This window comes from Lissotriton helveticus, chromosome 4_1, assembly GCF_964261635.1.
Source record: "Lissotriton helveticus chromosome 4_1, aLisHel1.1, whole genome shotgun sequence".
Classification (NCBI taxonomy): domain Eukaryota; kingdom Metazoa; phylum Chordata; class Amphibia; order Caudata; family Salamandridae; genus Lissotriton; species Lissotriton helveticus.
The window spans coordinates 1,878,749,665-1,878,764,754 of record NC_136063.1 but is presented as its reverse complement, the minus strand read 5'-3'; the positions used below and the strand labels follow the sequence as shown (position 1 = coordinate 1,878,764,754).

The window sequence follows — 15,090 nt, the reverse complement described above, 5'->3', positions numbered from 1 at the left end:
TGTCCAAGCCTCCACTTCCGGAGCAAATCCAGGCACATTCTTTATCACCCCTCTGGATAGGGAATCCAAAACACTGGACACCTTGGGCAAGAAAATGTGTTCTTCCAGCTTAGCATTGCGAGTTATAAACACCTCATTCCTTTTGAGCCATTACTCCCATTAGCTTTGGGATTCGGTTGCGCGGGTGCTGCCTATGGTCCCGAAAGAGGCCAGGGCCACACTCTCTCAATGGGAGAGATGCAGAGAAGTTCACACACAATCTGATATGGGTTGGACATGACTGATTCGCTAGGGAAAATGGTATCTTCGTTGGTGGCCTTACAGTGCCATGCCTGGCTGAGGATTACTAGCTTTTTAGGAGATGTCCGAGCTTCTCTTATAGACATGTCCTTTTATTGCTCATGTTTCTTTGGAGACAAGCTGGACTCTGCGCTGGATCGCTTCAAGGACAGCAGAGCTAGGGGCAGCTGAATCTGTACCCGCCCAGCTACCATGGCACGCCAGCTTCTGAGCCTCTGCTCAGCCTAGGATACAACAATCACAGGCCACGTGAACCAAGCAGCCAGATGTCAGCCCATGCCACCGTTCCCCCAGTAGCCGCAGACTCCAAGCGTCTTTAGTTTGACATCCGACCATCATGGACAACCAGTGGGCAGCAAGATACACCATCACCTGCACCACTGGAGGTCAATAACATCAGACCGCTGGGTTCTTAACAGTGTCCAAGGTGCTACTCTCTCCCCTTTGTGATCATCCCTCCACCCATGCCAGCCAATTACGACAGGCTGACCATTTCTCCTTACTTTTCCAGAAAGTCGTGGCTCTCTTGACCAAGGGAGCCATAGAGAGGGTGCCAGCATCAGAAGTAGGTCCTGGTTGCTGTTCGCGCTACTTTCCGGTGCCCAAGAAAGGATGGAGACCTTCATCCTCTCAATTGCTTCCTGAAAAGAAGAAACTGTCTGTCTTGGACCCAGGAGACTGGATGGTAGCGTTAGGCTTGCAGGATGCATTCTTCCACATCCCCGCCCTGCCTGCCCACAGATGTTACCTGTGGTTCACAGTAGGCCATGAGCACTTTCAGTTGACCACACTCCCATTTGGCCTTATCAATGCTCCTCGCGTGTTCACCAAGGTGATGGCAGTGGCAGCAGCTCATCTGCGGAGATCAGGTGTGCCAGTTTTCCCCTATTTTGATGATGCTGTTGAAGGTTGGCTCATCCCAGGCAGTCGTCTCCCACCTCCGGACTACGGCTGACCTCCTGTACTTCCTGGGGTTCACTATCAACGTGCAGAAGTCGCACTTGACTCATTCTCAGATGCTCCCTTTGATCTGAAGTGTTCTGGACTTAGTGTAGTTTTGGGCTTTTTCTCCCGACTGGCGCGTCCAGGATATTCAGGCTATGATACCAATGTTTCAGGTTCTATCCTGGATTTCGGAGAGACCGACAGTGAGGCCTCCTGCATCCTGCTTGTGACACATGCCTTCTGGCATATGTAGGCTCTGCAGTGGAACCTGAAGTTCCAGTGGGCGCTGCATCTGGAGAATCTTTCTGACATGATCCAGCTCTCGAAGGGCACTGCAAAAGATCTGAAGTGTTGGTAGCAAACCGCAATTGGGTCAGCTGCAGACGCCTCTCCCTTTCCTAACCAGATCTGACCGTAGTGAGAGATGTGTCACTCTTGGGATGGGACTGCCATCTAGGAGAGGTGGAGATCAGAGGTCTCGGGCAGAATCTAGGTTGCACAATAATCTCCTTGAGCTCCAATCGATCTGACTGGCATTGAAAGCCTTTCTACTCTACACCAATGAAAGCTATTACAAGTGTTCACAGACAGCACCAACACCATGTAGTACCGCAACAAACAGGGCTGGTGGCCTTGTGGACCCGTTGCCAAGAAGCCCTGTGTCACTGGACATGGCTGTAAAATCAGGGCATTTCCCAGGTGGTTCAACAACTTCTGGGATCTCTGAACGCCAGGGCAGACCAACTCAACTGGAGATGCCTAGCAGATCACAAATGTCATTTCCACCTGGACGTAGATCAAGGTCTTTTTCAGCAGTGGGAAGAACCTTGGTTCGATTCGTTTATCACTGCAGAGAATTCACAATGTCAGCAGTTCTGCGCCCTGGAGTTTCCGAGGCTTCTCTCGCACAGAGACGCCTTTTGTCTCGAGTGGAGCTCAGACCTTCTGTACCCCTTTCCTCCCATACCACTACTGACCAGAGTTCTCAAGAAGATCAGGAACGAGCAGAGTTCTCAAGAAGATCAGGAACCACCAGGCCAAAGTCATTGTTGTGGCTCCGGGCTAGACTCTGAGAGTCTGGTATCCTGAGTTGCTGAGCATGGCCAGCGGTCCTCAGATCAGGCTTCCCTTTTGGCAGGATCTTCTGTCGTAGCAGTAGGGGAGGGTTCTCCACCCGAACCTGTCAACACTTTTAGGTGTGGAGATTGAGCACTGATAGTTGAAAGCTTTCGGCCTTCTGCCCAAAGTCTGTAATGCCATCTTGGCAGCCAAGCGTCCCTCCACCAAGATGAAATATGATTGCCATTGGGACAAGTTTGTTGCATGGTGTCAGTTCCTTCTATATATGCTCTGTTTTTGCCCAGCAGGACTCTGCATTATGCACCCTAAAAGACTAGCTTTCTGCCATCTCTGCATTTCTGTGGTTGCCTGATCAGTCACCCCTTATCAAGTCCCCTATTGTATATAGGTTTCTTAAGGTCTCCAACACTTGTTTCTACCTTTGCCATTCATCATGCTTCAGTGGGACCTCATTTTAGTTCTGACTTTCCTGGTATACTCTCCTTTTGAGCCACTACACAACTGTCCTCTCATTCTTCTAACTAGCAAAAGGCCCTTCAAGTGGCAATAACATCTGCCTGGAGGGTAGGGAAACTCCATGCTTGTCATCTAAGCATCCATACCTCAACATCTTCCCAGACAGGCTGGTCCTTCGCACTACAGCTTTCTTCCTACCAAACGTGGTCACTCCCATTCATATGGCCAGTCCATCACCCTACCTGCATTTGATGCTCCAACTCATCCCCCTAAAGAAGAGGAGTGACTCTACCGGCTGGACCCAAAAAGAGCATTGTTCTACCATGACCACACAAGAGTTCCGGGTGGATGAACAACTCTTCATGGGGTAAGTCCGAGCCCAGAACGGGAAGGCGGTACAGAAATGGACCATCTGGTGATGGATTGTGCTCTGTCTCAAAATCTACTATGTACTGGCCGAGAAGCAACCCCTTGAGGGCTTGTGTACTCCTTCCACCAGAGTCAAGGCTGCGACCACTGTGTTGGCACACGGAGTTTCGGTCCTGGACATCTGCCAATAAACAACGTGGGTATCTCTGAACATGTTCACCAAGTGCTACTGCCTGGGCAGTCAGGTCCGCAGGGATGGGCGCTTGGCCTGTTCAGTCCTGCAGGACTTTTTAGTGTGAAGTTATGTTGCAGACCCATCTCTGGGGCGATATTGCTTTGGTATCTGTTCTAATATAAGAAAGCTGTGACTAGAAGTCTTTATCAGATGAACAAGCTGCCTACCTTCGTAACACATTATCTAATGAAGACTCCCTATAGCCGCAGATTCTTTACCAACCCACACATCCTCCCGATCTGTGAATGGATTTCTAAGGATAGGGCTGTTCCCCTTTCAGGGTCCTAGTTTTCCCCCTAGTGCTCAGTGTTCTTTGTGGCTCCACGCTCTTGGCGTGAAAAGTCGTGAAAACATAATGACGTCAGTGCTCTGGGGTGGCACTGATATAGGCACCTCGCACTTCATTTCTGACGACTTCGCCATACGGAGCCGAACAACGCCACCTATCGACGTTCAGGGGTAGTACTCACAAAACTTTTCCGAAACCTGAGGATAATTTGAAGGTAGAGTCTGCAGTTAGATAGTCTCTACCAGCTAGGACGTTACCAAAGGTAAGTGACTTGTTCACTAATACTAAGCATGTTAAACATATGTAATCTTTCGTCTATTTGAGAAATAATGTTCAAGGTTTAACTCTAAAGATATTAGTATTAGAAATGTATGTTTTACTTGTAAAGGGATGTAATAATAGATATTTTTCTTGCAGCTTTTAGTCGTTCATCTCGCCAGGACTGTGCATTTGTGGATCCTGGATTTACAATGAGGAGGAAAATGGAGCATTTAAGGGAAGAACGGGAACAAATTAAACAGCTCCGCAATGTAAGTACTTAGTTCAGTGTCATTGTGTCTAGTTTAAATTGAAATCAGCTGGACTGTTTCCATGTACCTCATCGCCACACCAAGGAAGTGCCTACACCTATTAACTTCGAAAGAAATCTGTCGACATTCAGCAACTGCACTGTCTCCTTGCTCTGGTATTAGATTTGGGGAGAGGTGTAGAGTGTCAACAAGCCTGAGATATGGTTAGGACCATGGTGGTGAGTGTGACATGTCATCCACAGACTAATTAGGTTCAGATGTGGGGGCAGGCTGCTGTGAAACAGCTTAGTTCTTGGGGTTTGGAATCTGTTGGTAAATGTTTGAGTCCGGGTATGTGAGGATTAGGTGTTCCTGGGGAAAATATTGGGACCTGCGGCAATGGGGGCTGGTAAATAAGCCAGTTGGGAGGTTCTGAAACCAAGAATGGTGACTTCCCTGCTGGGCCCTTTGCTACTTCCTGCTAGTTTCATGCTGAGGCAAATTGCCACAGAATTGTTGCACACTTCCCAACCTCATAAAAATAAATAAGTCCATAACTTTCACATCAGTTGTACATTTTGGAGCCTGGACACTCTTTCAAAGATTCTTTATCTTGAATTGTTTCTTGTCATCAAATGCTAGCCAGTTGTTTCTAGAGACTTTCTGGGCTAGCGGCTTCTTAGCATCGTCTTAGCATCTCATAAAATATTCCAACGCAATGCTTATCAGTTTTCGGAATCACCACTGTATGCACTGATGTTAACTGCCTGAGCCTCAGAGTACACTGATGATCCAAGCATTACTAATTCCTAACCATCATTGGCTGGTTCAGTTATCCTTACCCAACATGCTGACTGTGGTTTATTGGCTTTTAAACACTTCCTCATATCAGAAGGGAGACTGGCTGAATCACAGCCTCAACACCCTTTCCTTCCCAAAAAGAATTCAACCTATGTGCGATGTACAGCTTTCTATGCATTTTTTACTTTGTGCTCAGAAACATTATTCATTGTTTCATCCCCATGATTAAACATTACTGGTGGGATTCCCCTGATTCCAGTGGAATAGCACAACCCTTTCAAATATAACTTATCATTCTCCTGCATTGGATGTTTCACATGCTTGAATCTCCTCCATCATCGAGGTGGGAGCCTCCAGTAACAAACAGTGGTGCAGAACAGCAATGAACCCTAGAGAGGTAGGTGACAATTTCCACTTTAGCAGCAGATCTAGCTGATTGTAAATGACTTAAATGTAAGTCAGTGAGGTAGTAGTGCTCTGAAATCTACTCCCTTTTGTGTCCATCATTGCTCAGATTTCTACCACACATTGTGTTTGCATATTCCTTTCTTAAGACGACATTCCAAAGAAAAGGTTACAATTCATGTGTCCTGGATTACCTTAACCCCTTTGGTAGATTCATCCATTGAAATTGTTTCTCAGGCAAATTCTTGAGCCAGGGGACTTGAATTCTTTAGTCGTGGCTGGGTAATTCCGAAATCCTCTTTTTATACCCTGTGGGGCCTGTGGCAAGAAGCTACATTTGCAGACAATTTCATCCCACATGAAGGTGCCTCGATGTTCATCGCTTTTCCTATCAAGACCACTGTCATAGTTGCCTTCACCATCAAACGCCAAGTATCCATCTCTAGCTCTGCTGGAAATTCTCATTCTCCTTTGTTGGCTATGACTTCCTGGTCGACAAGACCTTGGTCACGGACAGTCTCATCATTGACTGTTCCACCGTTGGATAAGTCAGGCTCATAATTGTCAACAACTATTGTAGCGCCAGTTTCCCGATCATTTACCCTGTTTCAGAAAAATCATCATCATTAGCTGTCAGGATGATGCCCGATTCTTTGGCACTTTATATTGCCAGGGACATTCTAGATGTTCTGTTACTAGCTCATACATCATCTTGCTTGCTGTTTCCTTCCCCACCTGTGAACTTCTGGACATTGACATAGAAGAGGGTAATGACAAACCTGGTGAAGATGATCCCTTTGGGCGAACTTACTTCCTAACTGATTTGAATGTCAAGTGGGACGAGGACTTTAAGTAGGGTGATTATTACTCACTGTGAGGTCAAGCTCTTTTACTTTCTCAATTATGAAGATAAGTGTCACTGTGTGGGATACCCACACTATGACCCAGAATGAGAGGATGATTACCATAATGACCGATACCATAAGCCAACTATCTTGCAGTTCCTGGTGGATCTGCTGAACTACCTCCAGTTCATGATGGCGGACAATTACACTAGGGTTTCCTCTCTACCACACTATCAGTTCCATGGTCACAAGAACCTGTACTCCCTCCACAGACTGTGCAACAGGCACAGCTCAGCCTCACCTTCTGCCTCTTCCTTTGCGGCCACATCCACATCAGGCCAAACCAGACATTACAGAAGATGATGGCACAGAGGACAAGGAAGGGCAGATCTTTGGCTGGAGTACTGATGAACAGGATTGGAACAACTGTATCGGGTACCCCAAATATTGTGTGATACCATATTTTAACCTAAAGAGCTTCTAAAAGCCTTGTCCTGTCGTGTTCATGTATTATTTTAGGAATCCTTCGGGGAAAAACATCTGAAACCATCCTCTCCTGGGGTAGAGGAAAAGAGTTTCTCTCACCTTATAATGAAGATAATTATTATATGGGTCTATAAGATGCCAGCAAGTTGGATACCTCACCTGGTACTGCATCAGTCCTCCCCCTGGCCCAACAGCTGAGGGAAGTACGTTGTTTGCAGCTGTAATTAGGAGGGCTGCTAAAGTCCTTAACATCCACCTCTTCAGTATGGAGGTGCAAACAAATGTTCTCACTGTGGCTCTTTAGCCTGGTCACACACCGACACAACCTCGCCTGCCCTTCAATGATCCCCTCACTGAGAAGCTATTGGGCACTTGGGTAAACCATGGTGTTTCCTTCCGGTCAAGAGCCAGGTCACATTCGACCATAGAACAGCACAAGGCAACCCAGATTACTTATCCCTGCGTCCAACTCCTGTGGTGATACAGGTATCCACCAGCAGAGTGAACCCTAATGTCTTTCCTATCAGTCCTCTAGAGAGAGTCCAAATGTATGGAAACATTTGAAATAAAAGACTTTCTTCGACCAGGCTTACCTTGAGGTCGGTCAATGGCAGGTGGGTATGGATGGGTAGGTTTTTATATAGCGCAATATCACCGCCAGGTCTCAAAGCGCTTTGCATTGGGAACCCGTCCTGGTTTTTCCCTGTGAGATAGTCCCTACTGGGTATCCCCAAGGTGAAAGCCAGGCATCCCGCCGCGGGGGGCCGTAGTGGAGATTAAGCATGCTATTGCCCAGAGTTGCAGTGTGTGAACCTGTGATTCGAGTAGGCACCGAAGCGAGAATTACCGAGTCCGTGGACATTTTGGGCTCAAGACCCTGCCGTGTCGGGAATTATGATGATAGTGGTTGCTGCCCATCTTCAGAGGTTGGGGGGTATCAGTCTTACCCTACCTTGATGACTGACTGTTGAATGCATTGACACCACAGTCAGTTACAAACCTCTTGACATGGTTGGGTTCTCATTACCCTGCCGAAATCAACCTCTCTTTCGCAGGAGTTTCCTTTGATCGTAGTCATCCTTAATAGGATGCACTTTTGAGCCTTTCCCCCATACACCAGAGTCCAGGACATTCAGACTATGATCCTGATGTTTCAGCCTTTATGCTGGTTCTCAGTGACGATGGTTCTGAGGCTTACTGGCCTGCTAGCCTCCTGCATCCATCTTGCTGACCATGTCAGATGGCACATACAAACTGCAGTGGGATTTGAAGTGCCAGTGGGCTCAGCACCAGAGGAACCTATAAGATTTCATGCAGGTGTCGGAGGAGACTGCAAGAGATCTGCATTGGTAGCTGATTGACCTGAGTTGGACCAGTGAAAGATCCCCCTCCCCCCCACTGCCAACCCCATCCAGAGTTGGCGGTGGTGCCGGACATGTCACTACTGGTTTGGGAAGGTCATCTGGTGGAGTTAGAGATCAGAAGACTCTGGACTCTGGCAAAGACCCTCCTCCACATCAGTTTGTTGGATTTGTGTGTGATTTGCTTGGCTGTGCAGGATTTCCTGCCCACTATGAAAGAGAGGTTGGTGCAGGCTGTTACAGCTAAGTCCACTGCTATGTAATACTGCAACAAGCAGAGCGGGGGAGTGGATGGAGTTGACTGGGACCTGTGCCATAAGAATCTGTACCTCTGGAACTGGCTGAATCGTCAGGGTATTTCCCTTACAAAACACCACCTGTCAGGACCTTTAAATGCCTGGACGGATGAACTCCACTAACATTGTCCAGCTGATCAAGTATAGCTGTTACACACAAAGGTGGCACTGGGCGTCTTCTTGCAACGGAATAACACCACCACCAAGAATGCACAGTCACTGCTTTTGCACTCTGCAAGGAGTGGAGTACAAGACTCCTGTATGTCTTCCTGCCACTGCCTCTCCTGCCCAAAGTACTGAAGATGATCAGAAACCACTGGGCCCTAGTCATCTTGGTGGCCAAAGATTGAGCCAAGAAAGTGTGGTACCCTGAACTCCTTGGCCTGAGCATTTGTTCTTTGAACAGGCTGCTATCACGGTAGTGTCTTCTGTGGCAGCAGTGCAAGGTTTTGCACCTGAGCCTGCAGCTCCGTGCATAAACATTGAGAGGCAGCAATTGATCTCCTTTAACATTCCTCCTGAAGTCATTAATGTAATCCTGGCAGCCAGCATTCTTTCTCAAAATCAGTGTATATCTTGTGCTGAGATAAGTTAGTGGCTTGGTCCTTCACCCTCTGGACAAAACCGTTGCATGCCAAGCTTTCAAATGTATTCTTGTTTGTTTTGTCTTTGACTGAGCAATGTCTTGCTGTGGGCACTTTTAAAGGTTACTTGTCGGCCCTTCTCTACCTTTCTGCATTTACAAGACTAGATGTCTCTATCGAAATCACCCGTTGTAATTCGTTTTCTTAAAGTTGCTCAGCATTCGTTTGTGCTAAAGCCCCTGTCACAGTGGGACTTACATTTGGTTCTCTTTCCTCACGTGTAACCCTTTGGAAATATTGCACAATTGTCCAGTGCACCTCCTCACCTTAAAAATGGTCTTTCTGGTTGAAATAACATCAGCACTCTGTGTGACTGAGTTTCAGGCCCTCTCTGTGCAGCCGCCAAGTACCACACTTTTTCCAAACAAACTGATGTTTAGGCCCTCAAGCTGTGATCCTACTGAAGGTGGTGAAACCGTTTCATGTCAGACAAGCCATAACCCTTCTGAACTTCTTTGCTCTGCCTCATCCCTCGAAAGAGAGAGACTCAATCGCTTGGACCGCAAAAGAGCTTTGCACTTTTGAATTGATCTTACTGAGGCCCATTGGGTGGATGATTAGCTCTTTGTGGGGCTTTTCTTGGGCAAAAAAGGGCAAGGGTCTCATGATGGAAAAGTTCTCTGTATTATGAGCTACAGTCCATTGTTTAAGAAGTAGCCTCCAGGAGTTTTGAGGGCTTCCACCAGAGCTAAGGCTGCTTATTTGAAACACTTAGTGATCGATTCCTTACCTTAGAATTACCCCAGGCGTCAGACTGGATCCGGAAAGTTTTTCATCAGCAGTACCCCTGCGTGTCATTAGACGTCGTCATGCAGCTCTGCCTGTGTCGTTGGCGCCGGGATGACGTCGCTGGAGCTACTTAGACATGCCCACACACGCTGACGTCAGTTCTTTCTTTTTTCGCTACAGCAAGTGCAGATCCCGGAAGAGCAAGTACCCTCCGTCAATTTTTGACTGAGATTTTTCAAGGCCTTTTACCTCATTTCTTAGAGTTGATCGACTCCTGGTGTCATAGGGAGGCCTGGCTTCAAGAACTGCGGGGACTGTCACTGTATGATGTCGGTGACGGGTCCGCACCGCGTGTGTCTCTACTGCATGGGGCGCGACCATGACTCCAAGTTGTGCCCCTACTGCAGGGCCACGGCGCCAAAGACTTTGCGGGAGTGGTCCTGAAAGTTGCTGGAAGTCCTGCCACCTGCTCCACTCCGCTCAAGGTCCCGTCGGAGGTCGAGGGACCGGTCACGGAGCCGTCACCATTGTTCCTCTGGATCTAAGTCTTTGCACCCGGGGTCAGGTAAGTCGAAGCATTCCAAAAAGAAGTCGAAGAAGCGCAGTCACTCTTCGAGTTCCCGTCACGCCACGTGGCTGAGGGTGCGGGTGGTGCAACCCCCGAGGCTCCGGGGGAGCCTGCGACGTCGCAGCCGGCCTACCTACCCTATTCGGGTCCTTCAGCAACACCTGCACAGGTGCAAGAGTTTCTTGCTGCCATGGCCCAACTCTTTGGGGCTCAGATCCCGGACGGCACCGGTTGACCTGATAACACCTCCACCGGTGTGGACCCCACCTCCGGCACCACCTCCGACGTCATCCGGTACTACCGCTAACTTCGTGCCCGGTTTCAGCCCGAACCAGACGCGGCGCCCGAACGGCGTCGATCAATGCCGATTCCAACGTTGGTGGGGCCTCTCTACCCCTACGTTCTCCTTATTTTCAGCCTGTTTCCCGGTGCATGATGTATTACGAATGGCATCTGAACTCTGACATAGCAGAAGGTCTCTTTCAGCAGTGGAGAGAGTCTTGCTTAGATCTATTTGCCACCGAAGAGAACGCGCAATGTCATCAGTTCTGCATGTTGGAATTTCCCGTACATGAAGGTACTGAAGTAAATAAAGGTATGCTTTTTAAGTTACCTGTATGAGAGGACAAGTAGATAAATGAACCAAATGGAAAATCTTTAATAAAATGAATTTTTCCATATTGTTTCCAGCACCTGATTGTCTTACGAAAAATTGATAAGGGTGCAAATACGAAGAGAAAGGCCGCTAAAGGTAGGCTGTGATGCAATGCTTTTGCAAATGATCACCCGAGCTCTCTAAAGAAAGATAAATTCCTGATAATGTTATTTTACTTCATATTATAGATAAAGAAATATACGATCTAGAAAGTGAATACTAGAACACATGACCAGCAATGATTCAGGTACAGGTTTTGACATTACACGAATGATAGTGAGGACATTGACAAGGAATATAACCAAATACTAAAACTCTCTCTACATATATCCCGTAGATTAACAAAAAGAGACAGAGCCCTGATGAGAACCCATCAAGGGACAGGAATGGGTTTGAAACGCGTCGGCTTTTGAATCAGGAGCGCATTAATTTGCAGTACATTTAATTACTTTTGACAAATTGAAATGCAATAATTTGTTGTTTGTTTAAAAATAGTATTCAAATGTTCACTTTGTCCTTTGCCTAGCTATAACTCATTCTTGTGAGCTTAGCAGTTGATCACAAACAATACGTTATGTATGTAATATAAGTAATGTGGTGTTCATATATGTAGTATGTGGTGTTCATATATGTAATGTAGAATGATATTTGAATTATATTGAAATTGTCGAATGTATGCAAATGTCTTTTTTTGTACTTAATTATTTTGTGAATATAATGAAATAAAAAAACAAAAAGGTATTAAGCAAAATATACCAAACAGACCATAGAGTGATCCTGGTTTGTTTTCCTCAATTGAGAGGCGTTAAGCAAAAGTGAAGTTGGCAATTATTTTTGTGTACAATTTATTGATGGTCCAGCTGACTTCACGGCCAAGGACCTAACTCCCTAGTGTAAGGAATTTCCAAGGCGGCACTCGCTAGGCAACTCTTTTCCTCGCAAGTGGAGTTGCGCTCTACTGTATGCCTTTCCGCCTATACCACTTCTACCCAGAGTGCTGAAGAAGATCAAGCGCAACCGGACCCATGTCATTCTTGTGCCTCCGGACTGGGCTCGAAGAGTATGGTATCCCGAGCTACTCAGCATGGCGATCGATCCCCCGCTTCGTCTGCCTCTTCGGGAGGATCTTCTGTCACAGCAGCAGGGGAGGAACCTCCACCCGAACCTGTTCAGCCTCCACCTCCTTGCGTGGAGATTGAGTGGCGGCAGTTGACGTCTTTTGTCTTGCCTCCCGAAGTTTGGGATGTCATCTTGGCAGCCAGGCGTCCCTCCACTAAAACGGTATACGCTTGCAGGTGGAATACATTTGTGGCGTGGTGCACAGCAAAGGCTGTGGATCCCCTTTCTGCCCCTCTTTCAGAGGTCCTCCTCTTTCTACTTTCTTTGGCACAGCAGGGCTCTGGTCTGGACACTATCAAGGGCTATCTCTCTGCCATTTCAGCCTTTTTACGGCTTCCAGATCAGCCCTCCCTTTTCAAGTTTCCTGTTGTAAATAGATTCTTAAAAGGCATTACTCATCTTTTCCCTCCTGTTCCTTTCATAATGCCTCAGTGGTACTTGAACCTACTTCTGACTTATCTGATGTGTGCTCCCTTTGAGCCACTTCACAACTGTCCTCTTCGTCTTCTCACTTTAAAGACTGCTTTCCTGTTGACCATAACCTCTGCCAGAAGAATGAGTGAACTCCAGGCTCTTTCTTCTAAGCCTCCATTTCTCTCAGTCCATCCAGACACAGTTGTTCTGCGGACTCGTCCATCTTTTCTGCCAAAGGTTATCACTGCCTTTCACATCGGGCAGACCATCACTTTGCCCACCTTCCTTCCGACTCTGCATCCCTCAAAAGATCAAGAGAGGCTCCACCGTCTGGATCCAAAACGTGCGCTCTCTTTCTATCTGAACAGCACACAACAGTTCTGGGTGGATTACCAGCTCTTTGTTGGCTACGTGGGCACCAAGAAAGGTCGGGCCGTGCCAAAGCGGACCATCGCTCGGTGGGTCGTTCTGTGGATTAAGGCTTGTTATTCTTAGGCTAAAAAGAAGCCTCCGGTGGGGCTACGCGCCCATTCTACCAGGGCAACGGCAGCCACTACTGCTTTGGGACAGGGAGTTCCCTTGCATGACACCTGTCAGGCAGCTACGTGGGCTTCGCTGCACACGTTTACCAAGCGTTACCGCCTGGGTAGCCAAGTCCGGAGAGGCGGCTTCTTTGGCCGTTCTGTTCTCCAGGACTTTCTGGTGTGATCTTGGTTCCAGACTCACCACCGGGGTTGGTATTGCTGGGGTATCTATTCTAAAGTAAGGAATCTATCACTACGTGTTTCTTTCAGATGCACAAGTTACTTACCTTTGGTAACAATATATCTGTAAGAAACATTAGGGCCCTAGATTCATGGCACCAGTGGTCAGTTTCTTGCATGGCTCTGCGTTCCTGGCACGGAAAGTCGTGTACAGAACTGATGTCAGCGAGCATGGGTGCATCTAAGTAGCTTCAGCGACGTCATCCCGGCGCCAACGATGCACACGGAGCCGCACGACAACGCCTACCGACGCGCAGGGGTACTGCTAATGAAAAACTTTCCGGATCCAGTCTGATGCCTGGGGGTAATTATGAGGTATGGAATCTATCACTACTAATGTTTCTTACAGATATATTGTTACCGAAGGTAAGTAACTTGTGCACCACTGCCTTTGCTTGTAGAGTGCCTGTGCTAAATATTTCTCAGGCAGCTACATGTGCGCTAGTGCACACATTCAGAAAGCACTATTTAGTTGACAGCCATTTCTGACGGGATGGGCATTTTGCCCTTTCGGTCCTGCAGGACTTTTTGTCTGAGCCATTCCACACACCCACTTGTTGGGCGTTTTTGCTTTGGTATCTAGTCACAAGGTGAGGAATCTTCAGTTAGAAGTATACATCAGAAGAACAAGTTACTTAACTTTAATGTTGTTTCTGGTGGATACACTATCCAACCACAAATTTCTCACGGCCCTCCCACCTATCCATTCTCTGTACTAGTCTCCTTTTTAACAATGTCCCAACTTAGGATTCTGCACACTGGTTCTTCCAATTCGGTGACTGGCTCTGTGTCACGAGGGCAGCAGCGCTTGTAAAAGAAACTGACGTCAGAGCACATGGATGGAGCTTATACGCGGCTCCTCTGTCACTTCCCGAGTGGAACAAAGTTGACGCAGTCACACACGCTACCTACCAGCGCATGGCGGCCCAGCTATTTGAGTTTCCAGATCCATTCTGGCACTTGATGATATTCACAAGGTGAGGAATCTGCGGTAAGATAGAGTATCCACTAAGAAGAGTATTACCAAAAACTTGTTCTTCTCCAGCTTTGATATCTTACATAAATTCACCTGCGGCCCTGCTTCTCCACTGCTGTTAGGTGTGCTCTAAACCTTTAGATGGTCTCAGTGGAGTGGAGTAGAGTTTAAAGTACATCCAACTCATTGTCTAGATTTTGGGTCATATTCAATGAGGTAGAGATGCTAATAAAGTGATAACTGCTTGCTTAGCTCTTGATGGCTGATTTCCATTCTGCTTTGCTGTTTGTTTGTTACCGAAGGCATCCACCACGACAAAAGGAAATGATGCAGGCATGTTAATTCATGAACCATGCCAACATTGAAGAAGTATATTTATAGCTAAGTAACCTTTTCCTTAAGAATTTATGTTTTCAGTTTCCATATTTGTGGATTTTGATGCTGTTTTTCATGTATTTTCCTAGGATTTGAAATTCAGAATTTATACAGCTAGCCTACAAAAATTTAAAGAAAACTTTATTTTTTCCAGTTTTTAATTAAAAATGTGTTACATTGCAGTGCATTTGCAACATAAATGTTTCATTTACAGAAGGACTTTAAACTCAGAAACTAGGGTGGCCAGATTACCCTTCAATTGTTTGATATCAGTGGACAGTGAGCAGACGTTGCTTGCCTTTCTATACAGCATAACTTTAAGAAGGCTTTAATGTTGTTGTTTTTTTGCAGAGTTTTATATAGCGCGAACTAGACCCGAACCGAATCAGGTATCAGAGCGCTTTACATATTTTTCCAGTTAAGTTACATTTTTACGTTTTCCAGTTACTTTCATTTTAGGCACGGGGAG

General features: G+C 46.8%; 1 protein-coding gene across 1 annotated transcript in view; it reads left to right on the top strand.

Moving 5' to 3' along the window:
* The window catches only part of LRCH2 (leucine rich repeats and calponin homology domain containing 2), a 973,671-nt gene that overhangs the window by 823,035 nt on the left and 135,546 nt on the right, over positions 1–15,090 (top strand). The window contains exon 17 of the mRNA XM_078688532.1: positions 4,092–4,204. Within this exon, the coding sequence (XP_078544658.1) occupies positions 4,092–4,204 (113 nt within the window). The remainder of the gene's footprint in view (positions 1–4,091; positions 4,205–15,090) is intronic.